The 24485-nt window shown below is 37.1% G+C and overlaps 2 protein-coding genes across 3 annotated transcripts; one reads left to right on the forward strand and one right to left on the reverse strand.

Annotated features, from left to right (window-relative positions):
- Window positions 1–381: 381 nt before the first annotated feature.
- On the reverse strand, window positions 382–3969 carry LOC105184778 (uncharacterized). The gene is made up of 5 exons (XM_011143797.1): window positions 3876–3969; window positions 3381–3617; window positions 3082–3301; window positions 668–767; window positions 382–587 (listed from the first exon to the last, which is right to left on the reverse strand). The coding sequence occupies exons 2-5, from the start codon at window positions 3604–3606 to the stop codon at window positions 438–440; spliced, it is 696 nt and encodes a 231-aa protein (XP_011142099.1). The 5' UTR covers window positions 3607–3617; window positions 3876–3969; the 3' UTR covers window positions 382–437.
- A 6502-nt stretch (window positions 3970–10471) lies between these two features.
- Window positions 10472–23157, forward strand: LOC105184779 (uncharacterized). 2 transcript variants are annotated; one of them, XM_025306683.1, is made up of 5 exons: window positions 10472–10731; window positions 11225–11299; window positions 16516–17529; window positions 17584–18016; window positions 21380–23156. In XM_025306683.1, exons 1-5 carry the CDS (start codon window positions 10717–10719, stop codon window positions 22990–22992), a joined length of 3150 nt encoding a protein of 1049 aa, XP_025162468.1. In that variant the 5' UTR covers window positions 10472–10716; the 3' UTR covers window positions 22993–23156. The 2 variants fall into 2 exon arrangements, with proteins under 2 accessions (XP_025162468.1, XP_025162469.1); XM_025306684.1 differs by having other exon boundaries at window positions 10625–10731; window positions 16516–18016; window positions 21380–23157.
- Window positions 23158–24485: the final 1328 nt, after the last annotated feature.

Genomic DNA, 24485 nt, shown 5'->3' on the forward strand with positions numbered 1-24485 from the left:
TGTACTCTTCAAATTACTTCAAGTGAAATTCCACTCTCAACGGAGAGCGGGCAACAGATTATACAAAATCAAATGACGTTTTATAATATTGACTATAATTTTCCCCACTCCGTAATGGAAAATCTTCTGAATAAATATTACTATTTCAAATTAAATAGCGAATTTGATTTCACTAACTGAAATACTTACTCATATGTATATACCTCACGGTTGGAATTGAACTTTCATTTCACTTTCATGAAAAAGTCAAATGTTACTTCATTTCAAGCGCAAGAATATTGCCACCAACAGTTTGAGTTAATTTTCAGTTAAATTTCAATTTAAGAAATTTAGAAAGTACAGTATGGTTTGTATAATACAAAGCATGGTATAAATATATAAATAAAAAGTACATATAACGATAAGTAATAATATACAATAATGATATCTTATAATTACTAATTAAGGAAACACATATTGGAGAAATAAGAATTAAATTGTGAGATTTCCAAGCTTTCTAAATCTTCGGGTTTGGGCTCGATTTTAAATGTTCCTAAAGTATCTATCATAACAGACAATGTTTGATACTCATATTTGCCTTGACCAAACTGCGAATAAAAATCAAAAATATAAGTGCATAAATATATATTGTTTTCGTGACTGCATCTGTCAAAATCGATTAACCTACTTTCTTTATTTCTGCTTCTACCAGTCCTTTTCCTTTTGGTCCTACTATGTCAAAAGCAAATTTTTCCAAAGTTTCATCTCCTAATCTGTAAAAGCTATGACTGAAACGCAATACAAAATTTACTTTCATTCATTCCATTCGAAAGCAGTCAAATAATATTATGTTAAAAATTATATACAGGGTGCACGATTTATCTGAAGACATTGAAATATCTCGAGAACTATGCATTGGATAAAAAAAGTGGTTAATGAAAGTTGTTAGTCTCGAAGGGGGACATCCAATGATACCAAACTCGACCTCCCACCCCACCCCCTGGGGGTGGAGGTTGGGGGCAACTTTGAAATCTTAAATGGAAACCCCCATTTTTTATTGCAGATGCGGATTCTACGCCACAAAATACGTAAATTTTGTCCGAAACTTTTTTTTTTATTCGTGATAGATGGCGCTGTAATCGCAAAAAATTATATTTTCCGCAATTCTCCAGAAATGATCATTGGATTGAGAAATAAAAAATACCTGTTCAATATTTTTAAAGAACATAATAAAAGTTATTCCCCCCCCATCCTCTCGGGGTAAGGTGGGGATAACGTTCAAATCTCAAATGGGGACCCACATTTTTCATTGCAGAATTAGATTGTACGTGAAATTTTTATTGAAACAATTTTTTTCATTCGTGATAGATAGCGTTGAATTTTTCCGAGAAACTACTTTTAGCGTTACACAGAAACAACGACGAGGACGTAGTAGTTTTATGTTCGCTTCGGATGCTTTTTTAATGTGAGTCCCCTTGCCTCTCACAGATCGGGGTGCTTTTTTAATGTGAGTCCCCTTGCCTCTCACTGTTCAATTAATTAGAGTAAGTGTTCGAAATTTTTACCTTCAACTTCAATACACTTATTGATCCTTTTTTCAAATGACTGTATACAGGATAGAAGCATATGTGGGTCCCCATTTGAAATTTGAACGTTATCACCCACTCTACCCCGAGAGGATGGGGGGGAATAACTTTTATTATGTTCTTTAAAAATATTGAACAAGTATTTTTTATTTCTCAATCCAATGATCATTTCTGGAGAATTGCGGAAAATATAATTCTTTGCAATTACAGCGCCATCTATCACGAATCAAAAAAAAAGTTTCGGATAAAATTTACGTATTTTGTGGCGTAGAATCCGTATCTGCAATAAAAAATGGGGGTTCCCATTTAAGATTTCAAAGTTGCCCCCAACCTCCACCCCCAGGGGGTGGGGTGGGAGGTCGAGTTTGATATCATTGGATGTCCCCCTTCGAGACTAACAACTTTCATTAACCACTTTTTTTTATCCAATGCATAGTTCTCGAGATATTTCAATGTCTTCAGATAAATCGTGCACCCTGTATGTCGTTACATGCATATTAGCCGCTCTTTATGTCACTACTTATGTCACGGAACTCGCATGTTGTAAAAATCAGGGTTGGGAAAGTTACTTCGTAAAAGTAACTAGTTACAGTTGTAGTTTTCTTTACTGAAAAAGTAACTAGTTACAATTACAAGTTACTGACTTTTAAAAGTAACATGTTACAGTTACAGTTACTTAAAAAGTAATGAGTCGTTACTTTTCAGTTACTTTTCTATAATAAATGTGCTATTATTTTAAATTTCATAATTGTGCAAATTTCAAATTAATTTAAATTATACCTTAGTTAATTATACTTTATTATGAATATAAAATGTTATATATTACAATGTTACTTTATTATAAATATATTGAATAATGAATAATACTTCTACATATTCTAGTCATGGCATTTTAAAATCTTTTTCTAATGATTGCGATGTCTTATCCATTGCTTCGATTTTTAAATAACTGGAACCACGCAGTGTACTTCAAGCTAAATGCAGGTTATGTTAACGACTAAGGACTGGCGACGCGCAACGGAAACATTTAATAGGAATTTAATTTTTTAAAAGCAATACAAATTGCGTTCGAAGAGGAGACTATCAGCGCTATTGCGTCGTTTTACCCTTGTTTTACATCTAATGAATGATAAAGATGCGCAATAGCACACTTTCCGAACGCAGCTAGAATAACTAATGCTTATTAGATATCGAGCATCGCACGTAACATTATCATGCTACCCACAGATGTCTATATTATAAATATCTACTACCAGAAACTTAGGTTTGAAATATATAAAGTAACTATTAAAGTAACTATTAAATTAGTTACTACGAGTTACTATACATAGTTACCAAATATATGTAACTAAGTTAAGTTGCAATTACAAATGAAAAAATGGAACGAAGTTAAGTTATAGTTACTAAAAAAAAGTAATTGTAACTGTAACTTCGCTACAAGTAACGAGTTACTTACAAACCCTGGTAAAAATGAATGAAGTTTGGCTGCACGAACAAAGAGAAGAAAATTACTTACTAGTGTTCAACACGATTTTTCTGCTTAACTATATTGATAGGTTCTCCGAGGATATCTACGATTGTGGGATTCTTCCTGCAATGTATCAGAGTTCTCAAGTAAAATGGGCGAATCTTATCTTCAGATTTGATTGCTTTCATTAATTTTACAATTGAAAATGTTATACTGCTGATTATCAGTGTTATACTTATAGCATCGACTAATCTTTTTCTCTGATTACCTAAGAAGAGAAAAACGAAATATCAATATAGAATAATAATAGGATATAACGAAAACATAACAAAGGCAACAAAACTTACGTAGATTATTTATCTTTATTCCCTTATCTTTCTTAGTTTCTTCAGTTCCCTTAGTTTTATGATTTGTCATTTTCTCATTCTCTTTTATATTCATATTCTTGGGTGCCCATATGTGAAAACAAGCATTATATTTGAAATTGTGAGGAATATTACGGCGAAATGATACATTTCGCGCGATCAAATGACTTTTCTGGAGAATGAGACCTAATACTCTCGTCGACGCCATATCTTGAAACACTAATGTTATTAATTAATTAATAAAAATTAATATGTACATAAATTATATATATATATATGTATATATTGCGACAATATGTAAAAGGGACTTATTTGAAATCTATTTTTTAGATTATCTTGAATTGATTTTAAATTTCGTAATATTTTCCATGACTTTTTCAAGAAAGAGTTTTTTTTTCTTAAACAAAGTAAATAATGTTACATAACTGTTTTTCTCGCATTCGATTAATACATTTCGTAATAAAATAATATATTTACATTTCGATGTATATGTTATGAATAATGGCAGAAGAAAATTCTCGAAATATAACTATGATTAGGTTCTATCCGTACACAAAGCGACTGACTCCTCTCAGATACATAACTATACTAATAATATTCCGATATTTCGGTTAATAATAGTATGAACTGATACCCTTGAAAAGATACATATCGTGTATATATTTGAACATATAACATTGTATATACATCTTATATTTGTCTTACGTATACTCATATTATCTTACGTTTGAACTATACTTCTTCAATTTGAAATAAAGCATTCGTTAATATTGTTATTGTCAAAACATTCCGAAAAATTAAAATATTCTCTCTGGTTTATACATTTTTTTAACGTTATCTAAAAACAAACATTATTGTGCCTTATCTAATAAGCGGTGCTACAGATACCTTCATTTCACCTTTCTTACACGTTCATACCTAGATTTGTTTGTAACACATATTCACGCGTGCGTATACTGACCAAGAAATGAAGATAGATTATATTTTATATATACAGTCTGTAAAGTAAGAGTGTGTATGGCATAAATGGCATTGGCTTCAAATATCGTCCTAGTTTTTTTGTGAGCCGTATTGTGAGGCATATCTCAAGCACAAGCTTCGAGGAAAAAGAGTGCACTTTGAAACAGCTGACACGACAAATTCGTCTCATTTTCTTCATCTTTCAGACAACTGATCAGTTCCATCTCGGAAAAAAAGATGACGATTTTGAATCGATAAATTCATTAATGTTTTTGCGAACCTCTTTTATTGGTTTAAAGCATATATCAGTCAAGTGATGTTAGAGTGATCGAAATAAGCGAAATAATCTGACGGAACTAAATCTGGTGAGTACGCTGCATAAGTAAACACTTCTCAACTAAAGATTAACTAATAACTTTCTTTTTGAAACATGTAGCGTTGTCATATATTGTCATCACTCCGAAATCCTTAATACTTTTTACAAGATTTGCATCTTCTTAACATCTTCTTTCAAATCTGAAAAAATTATATTCGCGGCTTTGACGGTATTTTTATTCAATTGAATTGCGAACAGAATATGGTGTCTAACAAGGGAACGGTCGGGGGCGTCCCTCACCGACTTGAATGGGCATTGGATATGTTGTAGAGGATAAAAAAATATTAGACACGTATTTTTTTATATGTGCTTATCTCGAGGTTTAGGGGTTGAAATCACCCCTTGAAAAAAAACGGATTTTTTCGTTTTTATCAAATATCTTCTAAAATATGAGAGACATGAAAATATAATAAATGTAAGAGTTTTACAGTATTTGATGCTCTTTGCACCTGTCAATTCAAACTTTTCAAAATATCAAATTTATCCTCCCCGCTCCTCCCTCCACTCATTATTTTCGCAAATTTCAAAAATTTTGTAAGAACAAAAATTAAAGAGCATTGAATTTCGAATCCAACCATATATAATAATGGTGCTTTCCGAGATACGGACTTTTCGAAAGATAGATGGAAATGTCCGTGACCCGTATACCCGTAACATGCTATGCACAGCGCCTACCTCACTCGATAATATACGCAATACATCCTCTTCGAATTTCTTTCGAATAATAGGCGATTAATACCGATACGGAGAATATGTAATCATAAAACATTTCAATATATAATAACGTTATTAATAACAATCATAGATTTATACACAATATTTCTATGCTTTGTCTTTATAAAAAGATATACGTATACGTTCTATGAAAGTTAGATTTTATGTACGATAAGTTTGTGTGTCTATTTTTGTGGTGGTTGACGTAAGTACAATACAACGGAAGTGATACATGAATTGCAAAATCAATCATATTTATTAACGCTTCCAAAGTGATTTAAACATAAAATGCGATATTTGTGGCCAAACTGTTATAATTACTTATTCTTGATGTAAAAAATCATTGTGTATGACACATTTTTTCCATAATCATCATCTTTGCAACGAATATGTACCATAAAAATAATACAAATTCATTATTTGCACACGTGTTCATATGCAAATTGTGTACTGTTTCTTTATCACATATATTGTTAAATATATATTATTGCCAGTATTATTCTTCCACAATTTATTATATTATTCCTCTCTATCCTGTTCTTCTACATTATTATTAATTAGTATTAAACTCTTTGTTATATATTGTTTAGCAATTGTTAATGCTGTGTTATATTTTCATATCGCACGTTTGCTCTTTCTTGCAGAGGTAATAGAATCTGTGTTTCCTTATTTCAGGCATTACAACTTTATTTTAGTTCGTCTGGATCGTGTGTCGACTTGCCATTACAATAAACATACTTATTTCAAGAAATATACAAATATACATTGGAAATTTCTGTACAAATAGCGACGCATTTACTACTGTTGTAGTGTTGCCACATATATACATTTATCTGTACTCACTGTTCTTTTTTTGTATAATACATGGCATATTACAATTAATTCATTTTCATCTTGCAGTAGGATAAATTATGCACAGATAGTTATTAAGCATAGCGCAACTGAAAAGAAAGAACGCCATGTAACAGTACCTACCTACTCGCACAGTGCAGTGCCTACCATGATGTCATTGTACTGTTTTTCTAGAAATTGAATCGAGGAATCATACTATTATTATATATGGATGGATTCGGAATTCAATGCTCTTTAATTTTTGTTCTTACAAAATTTTTGAAATTTGCGAAAATAATGAGTGGAGGGGAGAGCGGGGAGAGTAAATTTGATATTTTGAAAAATTTGAATTGACGGGTGCAAATAGTATCAAATACTGTAAAACTCTTACATTTACTATGTTTTCATATCTCTCATATTTTAGAAGATATTTGATAAAAACGAAAAAATCCGTTCTTTTCAAGGGGTGATTTCAACCTCTAAACCTCGAGATAAGCACATATAAAAAAATACGTGTCTAATATTTTTATCCTCTACAACATATCCAATGTCCATTCGAATCGGTGAGGGATGCCCCCGACCGTTCCCTTGTAAGTGCATGAAATTTCGAAATTTGAACGGCCGCCCTTTTTAAAGGGGGGTCGTAGCGACTTAAAATTTTAAGGGTGTGTTTGTTATGAAAAGACCTTTCAAATGAGCCTCCACTCGACCCTTAGTCCAATTTAAAATTTTCAACCCCCCTTTAACCCCCGCGTACCAGGGAATAATCGGTATCCATGTCATAGGGTAGCTTTTTTGAAAAATCAAAATACGTGTTTTACCGTTTTTCGATAATTTCATTTTTACAAAAATTATTTAAGGGTTTCTACAAACGTTTTTGACAAACCCTGTATATTAGGTGTACAACTTTGCTTCCACCGTTTTCCTATAGATGGCTTTAGCGGTAAGTAGTGGTCGAAATAAATAGATCATAGACGTCATGCAATAAACTTGGGCATCTGTCAACATAACCCCATAGAAACATTAGTCGATTTGTGTCTGCATCATAAAGTTATTCTCGATTGAAACTCGATTGTCAATTTACGAGCCAAATTCTTGTCATTTGCGGGAGGTTTTAATTTTCTGCTTCAATATGAAGAAATCTGCGGCTGAGGCTCGAATGCTCTCAAATACTTATGATGAGGCCGCTATTAGTGAAAGAACGTGTCGTGAGTGGTTTCAACGCTTCAAGAACGGTGATTTTCACGTCGAAGACCGGCATAGCGATGAAGAGAGAAGGTTTTCGAAGATGCAGAATTGGAGGCATTATTTAATGAAGACTCGTGTCAAAGTCAAGAAGAATTGGCACGATCATTGAGAGTGACTTAACAAGCAATTTCAAAACGCCTCAAAGACATGGGAATGATTCAGAAGCAAGGAAATTGGGTGCCGAGAAATTGGGGTACGAGTTGAAACCGAGAGATGTTGAACGGAGTTTGTTTGCTTGTGAACAGTTGCTTGAAAGGCAACGACGGAAGGGATTTCTGCATCGCATTGTGACTAGGGACGAAAAATGGGTTCATTACGATAACCCCAAGCGCAGAAAATCATGAGCATATCTCGGCCATGCTTCCACGTCGACGGCCAAACCGAATATTCACGGCTCCAAAGTCATGCTCTGTATTTGGTGGGACCAGCTCGGCGTAGTGTATTATGAGCTGTTAAAACCGACTGAAACAATCACAAGCGATCGTTATCGAACGCAATTAATGCGTTTGAGCCGAGCATTGAAAGACAAACGGCCGCAATACAACGAGAGACACGATAAAACGATTTTGCAACATGACAATGCTCAACCCCATGTTACGAAAGTGGTCAAGATATACTTGGAAACGTTGAAATGGGAAGTCTTATCCCACCCGCCGTATTCTCCAGACATTGCTCCCTCTGACTATCACTTGTTTCGATCAATGGCACACGGCCTGGTTGACCAGCACTTCCCGTCTTATGAAGAAGTAAGAAATTGGATCGATTCGTGGATCACTTCAAAAGATGACCAGTTTTTTCAACGCGGGATTTGTACGCTGCTCGAAAGATGGGAGAAAGTAGTGGCCAGCGATGGACAATACTTTGAATCATAAATGTATAACCAGTTTTTTACAATAAAGCCTCGAATTTCGGAAAAAAATGGCGGAAGCAAAGTTGTACACCTAATATATACATATATTTAGTTAATATAAATATTTATTTCGATTTATTTCGAATAGATGAAGCGATATTTTGAGAATATTATAATTTAGATAGTTTCTCAATTTAAATCGAACAATGTTTCGCAATAACAATGTACGATCTGACATTATAAAGCAGAATGACTTTGAATCGATGTGCCAATTTTAACAAACTTGCTTCGAAAAAGAATTGCCAAAACCTTTGGCAGCCTGCGAATCGTAGAAATTGCTACTTATGTGGTTGCAAGTACCTTTAATAATGGAGCCGATGCATATTTACGCATAATAGATGAGAATTTATATTGGTAAAAATGCTTACAATTATTGCCAAGAGGAGGACACAAACCGCTCGATACAGTTTGGCAGACCGTAGGATGAAAATGAGTAACATAGCGGAGATTTTTGGCATATCAACGGAACGTGTGCGCAATATTTTACATTAACATCTGAATATGACAAAGCTATGCGCTAAACGAGTGCCGCGTTTGCTCACACCTGAGCAAAAACAATATGGAAAAGGTGTTTCAAACGATTGTTTGACTCTATAAGCGCAATCTAACTGAATTTTTACGTCGATTCATAACCGTTGATAAGACTTGGGTTCACCATCATACTCCTGAGACCAAACAACAGGCAAAACAATGGACCACGAAAGGCGAACCAATTTCAAAGAAGGCAAAGAAAATTTCATCGACTGGTAAGATTATGGCAACTGTTTTTTTAGAATGCGCGTAGAATATTCTTCATTGACTATCTTTAAAAGGGAAAAACAATTAATGGCGAGTATTATGCGAACTTGTTGCAACATTTGAACAATGAAGATCAAGAAAAAGCCATTTGGCGAAAAAGAAAGTGCTGTTTCATCATAACAATGCACCAAGCCCATCAGTTGTTACGATGGCTAAAATCAATGAATTAAAGTTCAAATTGTTTGCCCACCTACCATATTTGCCATATTTAACCTCAAGTGAATTCTATCTCTTTCCTAACCTCAAAAAATAGCTCGGTGGAAAATGATTTGCGAACGACAATGAAGTCAACGACGTTGTAAATGACTATTTTGAGAATTTTGACAAATCGGCCTATCAGTTTGGAATAACTTTAGAGCATCGTTGCAAAAAAGTGTATCGAGCTAAATGGCGATTATGTTAAAAAATAAATGAAAATCAATTAAAAAAATTATATCATTCTATTCAAACCAGAAATTTTTCACCCTACCCTCGTAAATTCCTAAAGTTGCATACTGAGCGTTGTTGATCCCAAGGAAACTTCAAGAATATCCGAAAGATACGTATATGTACGATTCTCCATAACAAGACAATCCTCGCGTAAGTTTCCTCTTCATAAATCTTTTCCGACACAAGTAACGTGTCGGCCGATCTTTCATTTTTTTACCGGACCTATTGAAAGATCAATTTAATTCAGTGAAATCGAACGCCGTAAGTATAACGGCGCGCATAACGTTCGAGAATGAAAGAGAGGAAAATCGAAGAGTCATTAAAACCCCTTCTTCAAGCGGCCAATGTCACTTTCACGGCCTCGTGCACTACTGATGACCGTAAGACAATAGGAATTCGTGCAAACGAAGTGTTCATCATGATTAATGCAGGAATAAAAATGGCGCTTCGACATTACTTTTTCCCTAGATCGGTTCTTCCTATTTTTACAATTTTCTCCTCTTCGTTCGCAGCTATATAAAATACCTCAACCATCGATGCTTCTACGCTTTGCACTACGGCGAAACGCACTGCATCGTACAGCCATCAGTACTGATATCGCAAGAGTACCATTGATTGTCTCCCACTCCAAGTTATTCACCCTCCACGGCTGTTTTCGCCGCTTCCTCTCTCGTCCTCTCCTCCTGGTTTCCTGGTCCCTCTCTCGTTGCCTCTGACCGTCGTCGAGTAAGCAACGCAAGGCGCACGTTCAGGTATATATCGTGGATGCTGACGGGATTTTGTAGATGGCTGCTATAGCAGCCGGCTTCTCGTACTACCGGTGTGGGGATAACTGGAGCTTTGGCTTAAGTCAAGTGTATCGCGCCGGCACAAAGTAGTACACTGTTTCGCTGCGAAGTGGGCGCATCGCAGGTCTAGAAGCACGCCGGTCATCGAGGACATAGATCCCAGTGAATCAAGAAGAGCAAAAATCCGTCGACCGAATAACACGGAAGAGGATTCCTGGCGTTCTCACAACGCTCTTGCTTATTAATGCGTTAACGGCAGAAGATATGCGACTTTACGCTGTGAGTGATGTTTGACTTTTCATGTTTCCTTCCGTTTTTTCGTTTATCATATTAATCAATCACACATTGATTCACGCAGCTTTCTGAAACGCAGAAGGCTCAAAAGACAATTACTATTTTAAATTTCCGAGGAAATAATACAAAATCTGCAAAAAAAACTTTTTGAGATATATTATATCTACAAGAAAAATAACAAATGCTTTTTAGGTCATCATGTATAAATAAATTCAACAATGAAAGCAAAATTTTTCAGTAGAGATATTTTCATGTATGACACAGGTAGTTTCATATTTTTTTATATTTTTTATTATTATTCAAATATATATAGGTAACGGATATATTATCTTTATATTACCCGGCAAGATTTTGCTTTATAACTTTTGTGTTATCATTATCATCATATTCATATACATTATTATGCATTTGTACATTATTATACAATTATTGTTATTATTATTTTGACTGCGAGATATATCGTTCTTCTGCTTTACAGGTTGCTCTTGTTACGTGGACGATAATCGTAACAGCGTCCTTGGAATCCAGCATCGCAGATTTCAGCGACAAGAAGGTAAACTCGAGAAATATTATTTTGCGTTGCCTCGTGCGGAAATTTAGTTAGACGAATATTAATTATACGACAATTATACGCAAATATATGCATACAGGTCATCAGCGGCAAATTTTTACGAGCGGAAGCTTCGCTCGCTGATGTAGAGTGGAGAAAGTAACTTCGCAGATGATTTGAACGCACGGTCCAAAAGTTTCTTTCTCTTTTTTTCTTCCTTCGCTCTGACATGTGATTACTAAAAGGCCCTAGAACTTAGACGAATCGGCAAACATCCTTAACCTTGGGGCATAGAAATCTTTAACCTCGATCTACTTGCGGCACGTCATTCAAGTGCTACTTTACGTATAGGCGCGACAGGCTCGAGATGAATTACAGCTGGGAGCTGGTGTAGACCGGGTGAATGTCGTATAGTCCCGTAAAACAGAAAGAGAAAGAGAACATTTTCACTCACGAGCAGTTCGCGATCGTAAAATCTGTATCGTAGAGCACGAAGCATCGTCGGTCGCGATTCCCGTCGTATTTCAGGAATGTCTTCCCCGAGGCATTACAATGTGTCGTCTCTTCGTGAGGAGACACGCGGATGATTTGTGTCATTCATGTTATTTCACTCACGAATCGCACGTTGGCGATAATTCAGACCGATATCGCAACTTTGGAATTTAATTCCGGAAATTGAAGAATCAACATAGTCGAGAAATGTAAAATTATCCTCGTGCGCACTCTTTCGTACGCGTCGAACTTTCTTACGCGTTCTTGCGTTAAATTTTCGTCGTTCTTTTAAGATTTACTTCGATAGGAAATTGGTAATCAAGACAATCAGGAATATCTCCCCGTGCGCTTTCATTTGCATACACTGGACATTTTCGCACGTTCTCACGTTGAACTTTCATTTACTTTTACTACCAGAAATGCATCGGCACCGGGTCAAATAACTCATCTGAAATCTTTTGCACGCGCTTCGCTCATTATAAAATTGCTGTGGTTTTCTCCTTTTGTTTCTTTTAAAGTAAAGTCAGCCATAAACGCTCACCGAAGAATCAATATAGCAGAATGGAGAAGCATTATGTTGGCAGATTTCACTGGAAGTGGTCTTTGGCCAGCTAACGATTGATCTCTCGCGGAAACATGGAAGTTGTTCAATTTCGCTTATCTTCTCACGCGAAATAACGACGTTCAGTGTCATTTACGGATTAAACGGTGAAAATGCGCGATTCCGTGCATATAAACGCAAGTTACGTGAGCGGGCGGGTTAATTCGCGTGCATTAGTTCGAGCGAACTCGAGTGAAATTGGACGCCGAACTATTATACAGATACCGAGACTGAATACCAAGGGGCGTTCGTTGCCACGGACAAGGTAAAACGCGACGACAGAGCGGCAGAGCGCCGACGGGCGTGTGTTTTCTTCTTGGCGTTAAAAGGAAACTCGCCAGTGAAAGTGGCCACACACGGACATAAATTCGTTCCTCCGGCGAGAATGTTCCGATGGAAGGCACTGCCGCACATGAACACGCGCGACAAACAAACAAACACACACGCACGCACACACATATATTACACAACGTCACGCGAATTTGCGAGAAACGAATTGATTAAGCGGCGAAGTGTGTAATCGAACGCAGGATTCGGCGCGAGTTAACGCTGTTCCGTCGTGATTGCTTCTGATGTACCGTTTTCCTCTTACACGCGTTGTATAAGTTTTTCCACACGGTGGTCGCGGTTACGTCTTGATTTACTCGTAATATTTACACGTCCATCCACCGTGACAAAGGTCTGAGACGCGCGCGGACACGTCTCGCTTTTTGTGATATAAGAAATATCGTCCACATCGGTAAATACGTGAAAGAAATTCAAATATTTGGATAAATAGCGAAAAAGAAATGATAATATTATTCTCCATAACCGAAAGTAAAAACCTAATGAGGTTATTCGTGAGAAATTATTTATTCGAAGAAGTTCAACCGTTTCAAGCAGGAATTTATTAAAGTCGTCAGGAAATGATCTAATTTTTCAGCGACATAAATCTGTCGATTACATGTGACGAGACTTCTTTTTTCCTTTCTCTTCATCGAAGAATATTGTGAGATGAATATTAATTTACAATAATGTTTTGTTATATTTTGTTATATTTTGATCAACAATATTTAAATAAAAAATGGACATGTATAAATGCACATATAAACATACGTGTCAGTGTACCTGAAGAAGTTAAAGGATTTCGCTGATGAGATTTTTCAAACCGAAAGAATATGGCGAAATTTTATCTCTTATTCAATTTCACTCTACATTTAATAGATAAGCTCGGGAACGCGGTCTAGTTCCGTTGAGAAAGAGAAGAAGAATAAGAAGAGCAAGAAGTCAAAGACACGAAAAGAAAGTAAAGGATTGATCAGTGAGTCTCGAGGACGTAGCCCATGCGTCTCTTCGGACGGTCCTCTTCGTTCTCGCTGGACCGTCGGGATTTACGCGACTCTCACTAGTTTTTCTTTTGCGTGAATGCGGTGCAAGAATGCGGCGCATCTTTCCCGTTTCTCCTTTCTTCTCCTGCTCAGACAGCACGGGAGAAAGGGAGATCGGCGTCGGTACCGTAACTGCACCTTTCTCTCATCTCGAGTACAGTCAGATCGGCCAGATGCGTTATTTTGAGCCTTCCGCTGCTGCCGCTGTGCCGATCTTCCCGCGGAGAAGCAGAAAAGGCCGCCACCGACGCCGTTCGAGATTGCGAAGGGAAGCGATGGAATGTCACGAATTCTTTTTAATGGGTGTGTCTGCGCGAGTTTCATGTAGCGAGCACTTCTCTTGGAGAACTTCGAGGACTGATCTCCCGCGAGAACTTTGCAAAAAATCCCTCCTAGTAAAGGTACATGCTTGTTCAGCAAATTTATTAAACTTTCCATCGGGAAGCGACGACACATAACTGAACTTTTTGAATCTCTCGAGACGATCATCTTGGACGAAACTCATGGTGGAGCGAATTTGTTTACAAAGTAGAACGCGCCGGCAGATTTCGCTAGCTGACTTTTCACTCGCAGAAATATGACGATACTGTTATCTCGGAGTAATCAGAACGACGCGTTTGTCCATCTGTCGGCGCTCTTCTTCCTCTGCAAAATCTTCTGGGTCACCACGATTTGCTCCGTTTGGAAATCCGTAACGCTCGGAAGCGATCAAGTGTTTCGTTTTCTTGTCAAGTCGGTGGATATAAACGCGAAGATATCGCAGGAAGAGCTGAAAGAAATTGAGTAAGTAAGTTAGGCGGGACGGAAAAAGAAAGAACGCTTGTTCAACGAGTGTTTAAAACATCCTTTTCCAAGAGCGACGTCAAGCGCGATAATTAGAAGCGCAAAAAGAAACAAAAGGAAGTGCATTTTAGCACGGATGCGGAGCGCGTCGTGGACGATAAAATATAATTCTCTCATGACTGATTTACGTTATTTGTACTATGGGAGTTATCGGTAATTACCATCTGACTTTTCAATATCACTGTTAGGATCACCAATGAACCTTAGTGTAATAAACAGGCAAAAACCGGGCGCAGATGTCGGTACACTTTTCAGAATTTTGTTGTTACAATTAAAACTATAAGTCATATTTAAAGCTCTGATACACACCGAAGCTTCAAAACCTCTGAAACTAAAATTTCTGAAACTTCAAAATATTATATTCAAATAATAAAATTTAAAATGTGTGAATATTCCAACATTCAAAAATTCGAACAATAAAAATTGCACAGCATCTTGTTGCACTTCTGAAAATTAGTTCTTTTCAGAAATTCGACATTTCGAATTTTTGAATAAAATTCAAAGACTCAAATTTTCGAAGTTAAAATTATTTCAAGCTTCAAACTTCAACTTCAAATTTTTTCGAATATATCATATAAATTCTATCTCTAATAAGAATAAAGATAACAGAGATAACCTTTCTCTGTGTTTCTATATCTGTACATTTTCTGTGATAATCAAAATATAATCATGCTGTATTGTAACATATCCTGATACCAGAAGATAAGTTTGTATATAAAAAAAATGTTTAAGTTGTATATAAGAAAAATATAAAAAATGTACACATACAAAAAATTATTAATTAAAATTGTAGATAATAATTAGTTATTCTATCAATAGAAGTTAATTAAAACTGCAATTTCGCTATAATGGCTATTCCTATGTCTCATATAAATTGAATACGATCCCATAACATCGTTAAGTTCATCCTATGCCTCTTCTAAACAAACGAAAAGATTTCTACTATACAGGATATATAAAAAGTATCAGGACGGCGAAATATCTTGGAAATAACTTATCGACTTCTGAAAATGTCAAAACTATTAAATCAAGAAAAATCAAGGCGCTTTTGTAACACTATATTCTTGAGACTAAATAGAGTAAAAAAGTCCACTTTTTCTTCCGACAAATAATTAGCGAAATATCGTAAGTTGAATATTAAAAATATTATCAAGTTTTTCTTAAATATCTAAAAAATATTAGGCAAATAAAAAAATGTTTTAGATAAAAATTATTAAAATTAATTGGTAGAAAAAGATGATATAATAAAATATTGAGGTTTCCATTTAAGAAAAATAATGATCAGTGAATATCTCGAAAATAGCGCCATTTGAAAAAAAAACGATATAGTTGTTTTATGTCCCCTTTAAAACCATACAATTTTTGTCCGAAACATTTTTTTCTGAAATGCTTAGTTTTCGAGATATTTCGCCGTCCCGGTACTTTTTATACACCTTGTACGAAAGGACATCCGGACATTGATAGATAATAAATAACAATTGTAAATTGTCTCATGTATCAATATTGTATAATACGTTTCACAATATTATATAAATGTCGGAATAAAAATATGGGAAAAGTATACATACTAATGTAACTGCAACAAAATTAAATCACTTTTTTATAAAACGCACAAAAGTAATTCTTTATTGAACAAATACAACATATTTTTTCTTTTTCACTTGATAAAATTGATAAATGTTTTGTAAGCTTAAATTAATTAAAAATACCAAATGATTTGCTGCAATAAATAAGATGATATCTGCAAAAATGGATTTATTTCATGAATAGATTGGCAATCGCTTTCATACTTAATTTTTTTGCCGCACGAGCAAATCTGTTAAGTTCAAACATTCAATTTTGTCTAGCAAATGTCTCACAAATTGTTGGATAAGCGAATTTTTTCTGTACGGTGATACATCGTATGAATTTTCCAGGCTATTGGTTACACGGAGTTCCGTGATTCGCCAGTAAAGCAGATAGTACAACCTTACGTGACGCTCAGTCCAGAGGAGCGAGGTTCTAGGCAGATCGGCACCGAGGACCATTCTAATGATGCCGCTGGATTAAGTAGACCAGTGACTCGCGCGGAGAGCGCGAGCAGATCGAATAGCGTTTCCACGATCGATTCTGCCTCGTTGGCAGAATCGGCTTACTCGACGCCGCTCACCGAGACGGCCGACAGATACCCGTTTCGAGAGAGTCCCGGAGGCGAGTCCGGATATGCGATACCCGAGGATGTGCTCCTCGTAGAAAGCGCAGGCGCTTTCGGACAGAGAGTTCGTCAAGGCCCGGCGGGTGAACAGACAACCGGGCGCGTCCTTGTGAAGATCAACGACGGCCAACAAAATGACGAATACGTGAGTTTCCGGAAGTCAATCAGCAGCACCCTTCAATCAAGAGGCGTGCCACCCTTCAATCAAGAGGATAATCAAAGGAAGATCTATACATCGACGACCCGGAAACCATCGGTACTCACTTCGAAGCAGGAAAACGAGTTGTTTGACACTTCGCCATCTGATGAATCTGAGAAAACAATTGGATTCGACTTATCCATAAAGAGTCTCGATGAAAATTCTCGCTTCAGAAGCTCGACAGAGAGTTCGTCCAGCGCGATGAACGGTCCAGTCTTCGAGAATGACGTCATACCCGAGCATCTTCCCAAACCGCAAGGACGATCGTCTCGAACGCACAATGCAACTGAGGATACCCTGAAGAAAGCTGTGGTACCTACTGAAGAGCCAGAGAGCGTCTCAACGACAACGTCCGTAGAAATCAGGCCCTCAATACAGCTAACTAAGTTCTCGGGCCCCATCGTGGTACCTGACTTACCCATGCCAGAAGAGCAAGACGCGATTATTGATTACATGGACGAGGACAGCTCTTCAGAATCGTTGAGACCGCTGGAAGATATCGCCTCAGTCTCGGAAACCAATGTTAGGAGTTCGAAGGTAACGACTTCCAACAGTATAATGACCTCTTCACTTATGCTGAATCCTCTACAGGTCGGTATCACCCTAGTGAATGACGTCAAAACCGATTTAGTGGATGACAGCGAGCTTTCGGCCGCGACAGAAACGAAAGACTATTTCCGGGACGATCTGCAGCAGCGTCCATCGAGTGAAGGGTTCGCCGAGAACAAAGGAAACCACTCGGACATCAAGTATAAAGACGAGAATGTTCAATACGCAGAAGGGAAAAGAACGATCGAGGCCGTCACGCAGAGGGCACCGGATAATTCCGTCGAGATTCAAAAGTCCGTGGAGTTGTATCACACCGCACCGGTGCACGAGATTCATTATCCTGTAGAGTACATTCAGCAGACCACACATCTCGGAGTCATTGAGACGAACAGCATTGGAAATGCACCGAGATCGAGACAACCATACGAGCAGGACGAACACTCGGAATCACAATTGAATTATGATACTTATCGAGGTATAGTATAAGAAAACAGATTTCGTTAAAGCAACTAGAGTTAAGTTCACACAGTTGAATCCTGCATACTAGCCAATCTGCTGACTTTAAACAATGGGATGATAGCAAGGGTTGTATCATATCATTCTGAGTGTTCATATATATATTATCTGTATGTGTGTGTTCATATCAATTTTAATTAGAAAAATAGTACGTCATATATTTCATTTCATTAAAGCTATTGTTTCTTCTTCGTAGCCATTTTGAATACTGACATCAGAACTCGGGTTAAAAATTCCTACGGATTAGATCTAGAAATAAAAAATATACCTATAAAATAATATTGATCGAATATATTTCTAAAATGCTTCCGTTTTGTTGAGGCAATCAATAACTAAACGAAAAATCAAGGTGACAAAATTTTGAGAAAAGGTAAATGAGAAAGGAACGAAAAATTCCGCGGTATAGGAACATAAGCTTTAAAACTATAAATACTCCGGTCTTTTACACTTTTTTTATTTTTTCTTCTATCTTGGATGTTTATTGTGTAACAACATGTGTACTATTTGTTTGATATTATCAAATGTTTAATAATATTAAACTTATATTATTATATATTCTATATTGTATGTGTATGTATAATTTTAGTAATAACTATCGATGTATTTTATATATTAGGTGTACAAATGAATAATCCAAATTATTTTAAGCAGTTATGAAATCAATTTTAAATTGAATAGATTTTCCCGCTCTTTTGTGATTATGCAATGTTGACATATAGCTGTTGAAAAGAACATATAGTTTGGCGAAAGGCCCAACATAACCTTCAAAATTCAGTTCAGTACAGTCAAAAATGACAACAGATAAGGTGCATATCCGACATTGCATTCTTTACGAATTCCAACAAGGAAAAAATGCTGCAAGAGCGTGCGAATCGATTTGTTCTTTTCTCGGCGAAGGTGTTGTATCGTACGATGTGTGCGCATTTTGGCTTAAGCGGTTTAAAAGCGGTAATTTCAGTCTAATCGACAAACAACGCCCTGGAGGCCCTCCGAAGTGCGACAATGATGATTTGGAACAACTGCTCGCTGAGAATTCGGCACAAACACAAAAAGAGCTTGCAGAACAGTTGGGAGTAACGCAGCAAACGATTTCCAAATAAGATGGGAAAGATCCAGAAAGAAGGAAAATGGGTTCCGCATGAACTCACTGAAATCAACAAAAATCAACGAGTGACAGCGTGTCTTTCTCTTCTCAATAAGCAGCGTCGAAAGTCTTTCTTGTGGAAAATCGTTACGGGCGATGAGAAATGGATACTCTATGACAATCCGAAATGCAGAAAGTCATGGGTAAATCCCGGCGGATCATCAAAATCGGTCGCAAAACCCAATCGCTTCGGAAAGAAGGTTCTTCTCTGCATTTAGTGGGATATTAAGGGCGTGCTTTATTATGAGTTGTTGGAACCGGGTGAAACAGTTACTGCGGACTGCTACCAACGTCAGTTAATCTGCTTGAGTCAAGAATTGGAACAAAAACGCCCGTATACTGGCAAAGGAGAACGTCCAGTGAAATTGTTGCATGACAACGCCAGGCCACACATTGCTTCCAATACAAAAGACACCATAATGAGTCTTGGCTGGGACGTCTTACAGCACCTGGTGTATTCACCAGACATTGCTCCATCCGATTATCACTTGTTCCGGTCGATGCACACGCCTTGTCCGATACGCACTTCCAATCAGTGGATGAGATCCGAAAATGGCTTGACGACTTTATCGTGTCCAAAGACGTAACATTTTTCCGAGATGGAATTCATCAGCTGCCTGAAAGATGGCTTAAAGTTATAGAAAACAACGGCGAATACTTTGATTGAACAATTTAATTTACTTTCTTTTAAAATAAACCTTGAATGTAGCTGAAAAAATTGGATTATTCATTTGTACCTAATATATGAGTAAACTCAAAATAATATAATGTTTTATATTTCCTCCACTTGGGACATGTTAAAGGAAAGTCAGCAATCTAGCTAGTATGAACAGTGATTGAATTAAACAAATTCAATTTCAGGACTGTATATGACAAACTAACTGCCCTGATTCTTTCAGTAAAATTTTGCTTTTTTAATATTTTGTTTTTAAAACAAGCTCTCAAAATTTAATTTCAGAAAGTGATCCATGAAGTTTATTCAATATTATTATTGATTGTGCTCGTCTGATTTATAATATTTAATCTCCTAACCAGAGATAGATTACTTACATTATATAGTCAGCTACTTCATGGTTAAAAAAGCAAGTACACAATTACGTTTCAATTTCGTTAACTTTTCCCGTTAATTAAATTTTAGAATTCAAATCTCCTTACATTAGATTGTTAATCATATTCGATTTTCATTTAATTTAATTTGAAATTATTTCTTGTGTAACAAAATTTGCGTAACTCCAATGGTGACTTTCGCCAAATTTCGCTTAAAATAATCGATGAATAGAAAGCGAACTTTCTAACATCAATCGTCAATTATATATATAATTATATAACCTATACAACAATAGCCAGAAGAATAATTTTGATCTATTTTTGCATAAGACAGGGCAAATATAACACAAGACAAATAGCGATAATAAATCATCGATTAGATTATCGACCAACTAGAGATTATAAATCGTCGTCCTTCAGTAAAAGTCACCCTGAAATTTAATTATTTTTATTGGATTATTTTTTTTAGTATTGTAACTACTTACGAAATTTTCGTTAATCGGTAGAAACTGCTCTTTATTCATTTTCTCAATTCCTGATTTAACACCTTAACTTTAACTCAGATGGCAAAACCTGCAAAAATAAATTTTGCACAGTATCTGCTGTAGATTTTATCAAAAGTCTTGCTAAAGAGCAGTAATGCAACAGGATCTGATAGCAAAGTATGATGACAGACTGACGACAGAGACTAAACAGAATCTGTCGTCCCAATTAAATGAAATATACTGCAAATCCTGTTCACTTTCTGCCGCCAATCTGCTGGCAGCAGATTCTTTCAGCAGATTCTGTCGATAGAATATGAATGCGAGCATAAATATCGATGAATCTGTCGACAGCTCCTAATCAAATTTGTTGCCGATCTGTCAGACCGATTGTTAAGAGATTACTTATTGAAAATGCGTTTCGAGTATTTAATGCTAACTTTCGCCAAATTACGAGAACAACTGATGAGCAGCGTGACGCAAATTTAAATTAACAGTCGGCATTGTCGGCCTAATGCTCACCGCATACGAGTAATAACGCGGCGCCTCATAATCGCGGCACGCATCGGCGCCACCACAAATTGCCGGTTTTCACCCGCGTGCGGAGGAATGCGGCAGATAATATATTGACGCCGGCTTCCGTTTTCAGGAAACGACGCCGCCATCGAGAAGTCCGTCATTAAGGGGCAAGCAGCTTCCGCGCTCCCGCAGAAGTTCCATCGCCAAGAGTACAATATTCTCGAGAACGACGTTGGCAAACCGACGGCCTCAGCCTTGGTCACGAAATACACCTCAAGTACTCACGAACGAGTACCCGTCGACAGCCTCGAGTCGCAGCCGCTACAGTATAACGAAGCGAGACCTGTGCTGTTGATCGCGAATCAATTCAACGACGCGTTGTATGAACAATCCAACGCACATCATACCATCAACAGTAACGACAACGACCCTGCTCTGCACACCAGACTCCACGAGAGTCCCACAAGACACGAAACAACGGGCGAGTTCGTGAGACCATACGTAACAACAGCTGCATCATATCGGGAACAGCAGCTACCATCGGCGGACCAATCGATCAATCAGCAGCACTTGTTCCACTTACAGACGCAAACGAGTAGACCTCAAGAGCAGCCTACGCAACTTCTCCTCAAAATTATCCCCAACGGTTCGCCGGTAAATGCAGGATTCTTAGTGCCGATTCCACGACCTTATCCGATCGAGAAGATCGTTGAGAAGACGGTCCACGTGCCGCACCCGGTCGAGATAGAGAAGGTGATCGAAAAGAAGGTGCAGATACCGGTGCCGGTGCCGGTGCCACAGCCGTATCCCGTGCACATACCGGTCAACCGACTGGTAGAGAAGCAGGTCCGTGTGCCACAACTCTACCCGATCCACATTGAGCGTACGCTCGAGAAGAGAATACCGTACACGGTGCAACGGCTGCTTCTGCAGCCTCCAGCGCCGTATCCGCTGCACTTGAAGTCTCCCGTAACTTACCCGGCGCAGGTGGGGTCGCCGATCGAACAACCGACGCAAGTGACGTCGACGTCGATCGAGCAGGTCGCGGAGAAATCGCTGGCCGGGTTGTCGCGACCTCCTCGACCGTATCCCACAGACGCCGATCGGGACGATCCAATCGAGATAAAATACAAATACCAACAGAGACCGATTTTTGGCGGCGAAAACATTGATCCCGGATACGATAGCAATGTCGCGTTTGAATCCGGTCAATCAAATGCCACGCAGCTCTACGGTAATCTCTACGATAGGTCCCCGCTCGTGTATGATCACGGACTGCTCGACCACGGCAAATATCACGTGCCCGCGGCGGCGCATCTGTCCGGCAATGTGCGGCTGATGATGGTGCCAAAGAAATTCGGTGCTCATCACACGGTGCTGCTGCGACCGCACGCGTCCGCGTCCTCGTATACAATACCATCAGTGAGCTTTAGGCGGCAGATCGTGTATAACCTGGTGGAGAAGGACAAGGCGGTTAAGGACGAGTATATTGGTCCGCTACCGCCGCGCAAGGCATTCGTCTCACAAGCCAAACAACTTCCTCCCGCCGTGAAACCGTCCTCGTACTCTACGAGCGTCACGCAGTCGCCGGTGACGACTATCGGTGGTCCGAGGAGAACTAGACAACCGGAGGCGCAGTATCCTAATAGTTTCAGGCAGTCGAAGATGGAGTACGGCTTCAAACCACCCATGGTGCCATCCGTTCAATACGATGAGAAGACTGCCAGTAAAGTGGAGAAGTAACGCAACGATTATAGCTTATGATAATGATCTTTATGATGACAATAATAATAAATGATGGTAGCAAATAATGCAAGAGCATTTGGAAATACATCATGAAGACGCACTTTGACTAAGAAATAGTAAAATGAAATTGTAAAACATTTTATAAGGAATCAAATATTTTTGTTATTTTATTATTTAAGATATACCTATTATATTGGAAATTTTTTTGCTTCCAATCGCATCTCTATTGTTGCTATATTTTATTTAGTTTAGAAAGGAATTTTGTAAATCATTCTGCGGTTTATATATTCTGCGGTCATATTAGCGTTACGTTTTTTACATGTCTGAACAAAATGCAATATGTATGCCTTTGATATTTTATAACGAATTATTCTCTGTAAGTCTGATATTATTTTGTTATTGTACAATTGAAAATAAATAATATAGTTATATAAAAAGCCGAAATAGGTTTTAAGTATTGTAATATATACGTTTTTAATGAGATGTGTATTATTAACAGACATTATAAATACAATCTGATATTTCTGCTTTACGAATGCACACGATAAAATAATTACAATGATCAAATTCTTTAATTAGAGCGTATGTATAAATTTTGTACAATATATTTTCTATATTTTCATATACATTCCTGCGCGCTTACTTAGTTACTTTATCCTTTCCAACATTATCATCATGATGATAATCGTTATTCCCCGTGGACAATAATCCGAAGTCAGTACCCCCCAAGTAGCACAAAATATTGTTATATCTTTAACAGCCAACTATTGACCAACAAATTTATTGTTCGGGTCGTTCTTTACTTGAGTAATTAGTTTTTGTCTATATTTACAGCCCTCTACCAGTTATTTGGAATTTGTCTCATGTCAGGGATGTTAAGATTATTAAATAAATACAAGATAAAAAAGATGAGACAAGCAAAACAAAAGCAACAATATTAATAAATAATAAAAATGTACATTTGCATATAATAAATGATAAATAATAAAAATAATAATAAAATATATAAATTTATAAATAATAATAATATAATAATATAAATAATAATCTTGCGTTATCATAAACGGATATCATGCCCGCAGTAGATATATAAGCGAACAACGGCATTATGTGAAGCTGAGTTATCGACATAGTTGTTAGACAGTATGAAATGTATAAAAGAATTATTTTATGTGTAAATCGATTGCATCACCAATATTATTAAAACATATTTATTAAAACAATATACAAATGAAAATTAGATCAGATATATTTTATCGATATATTAATATAATGCGTAATTGTTAATATATTATTTGCAACGTACCTAGCTTTCCAATTTAAAATGAGAAGTATGAGCGCAACGCTTACAGCGGGAATCACTTGGTAAATTTTTCTTTTCCCGCATCACCCGATTTTTCATTGAATTTCGTACTCCCTAGCCAGCCGTGCATCTTTTATTTACAGTAAGAATTTGGTAACACACCTTCATATCTCCAAGAGTATCATTG

Source organism: Harpegnathos saltator, unplaced genomic scaffold (assembly GCF_003227715.2).
Source record: "Harpegnathos saltator strain DR-91 unplaced genomic scaffold, Hsal_v8.6 scaffold796, whole genome shotgun sequence".
NCBI classification, from domain to species: Eukaryota; Metazoa; Arthropoda; class Insecta; order Hymenoptera; family Formicidae; genus Harpegnathos; species Harpegnathos saltator.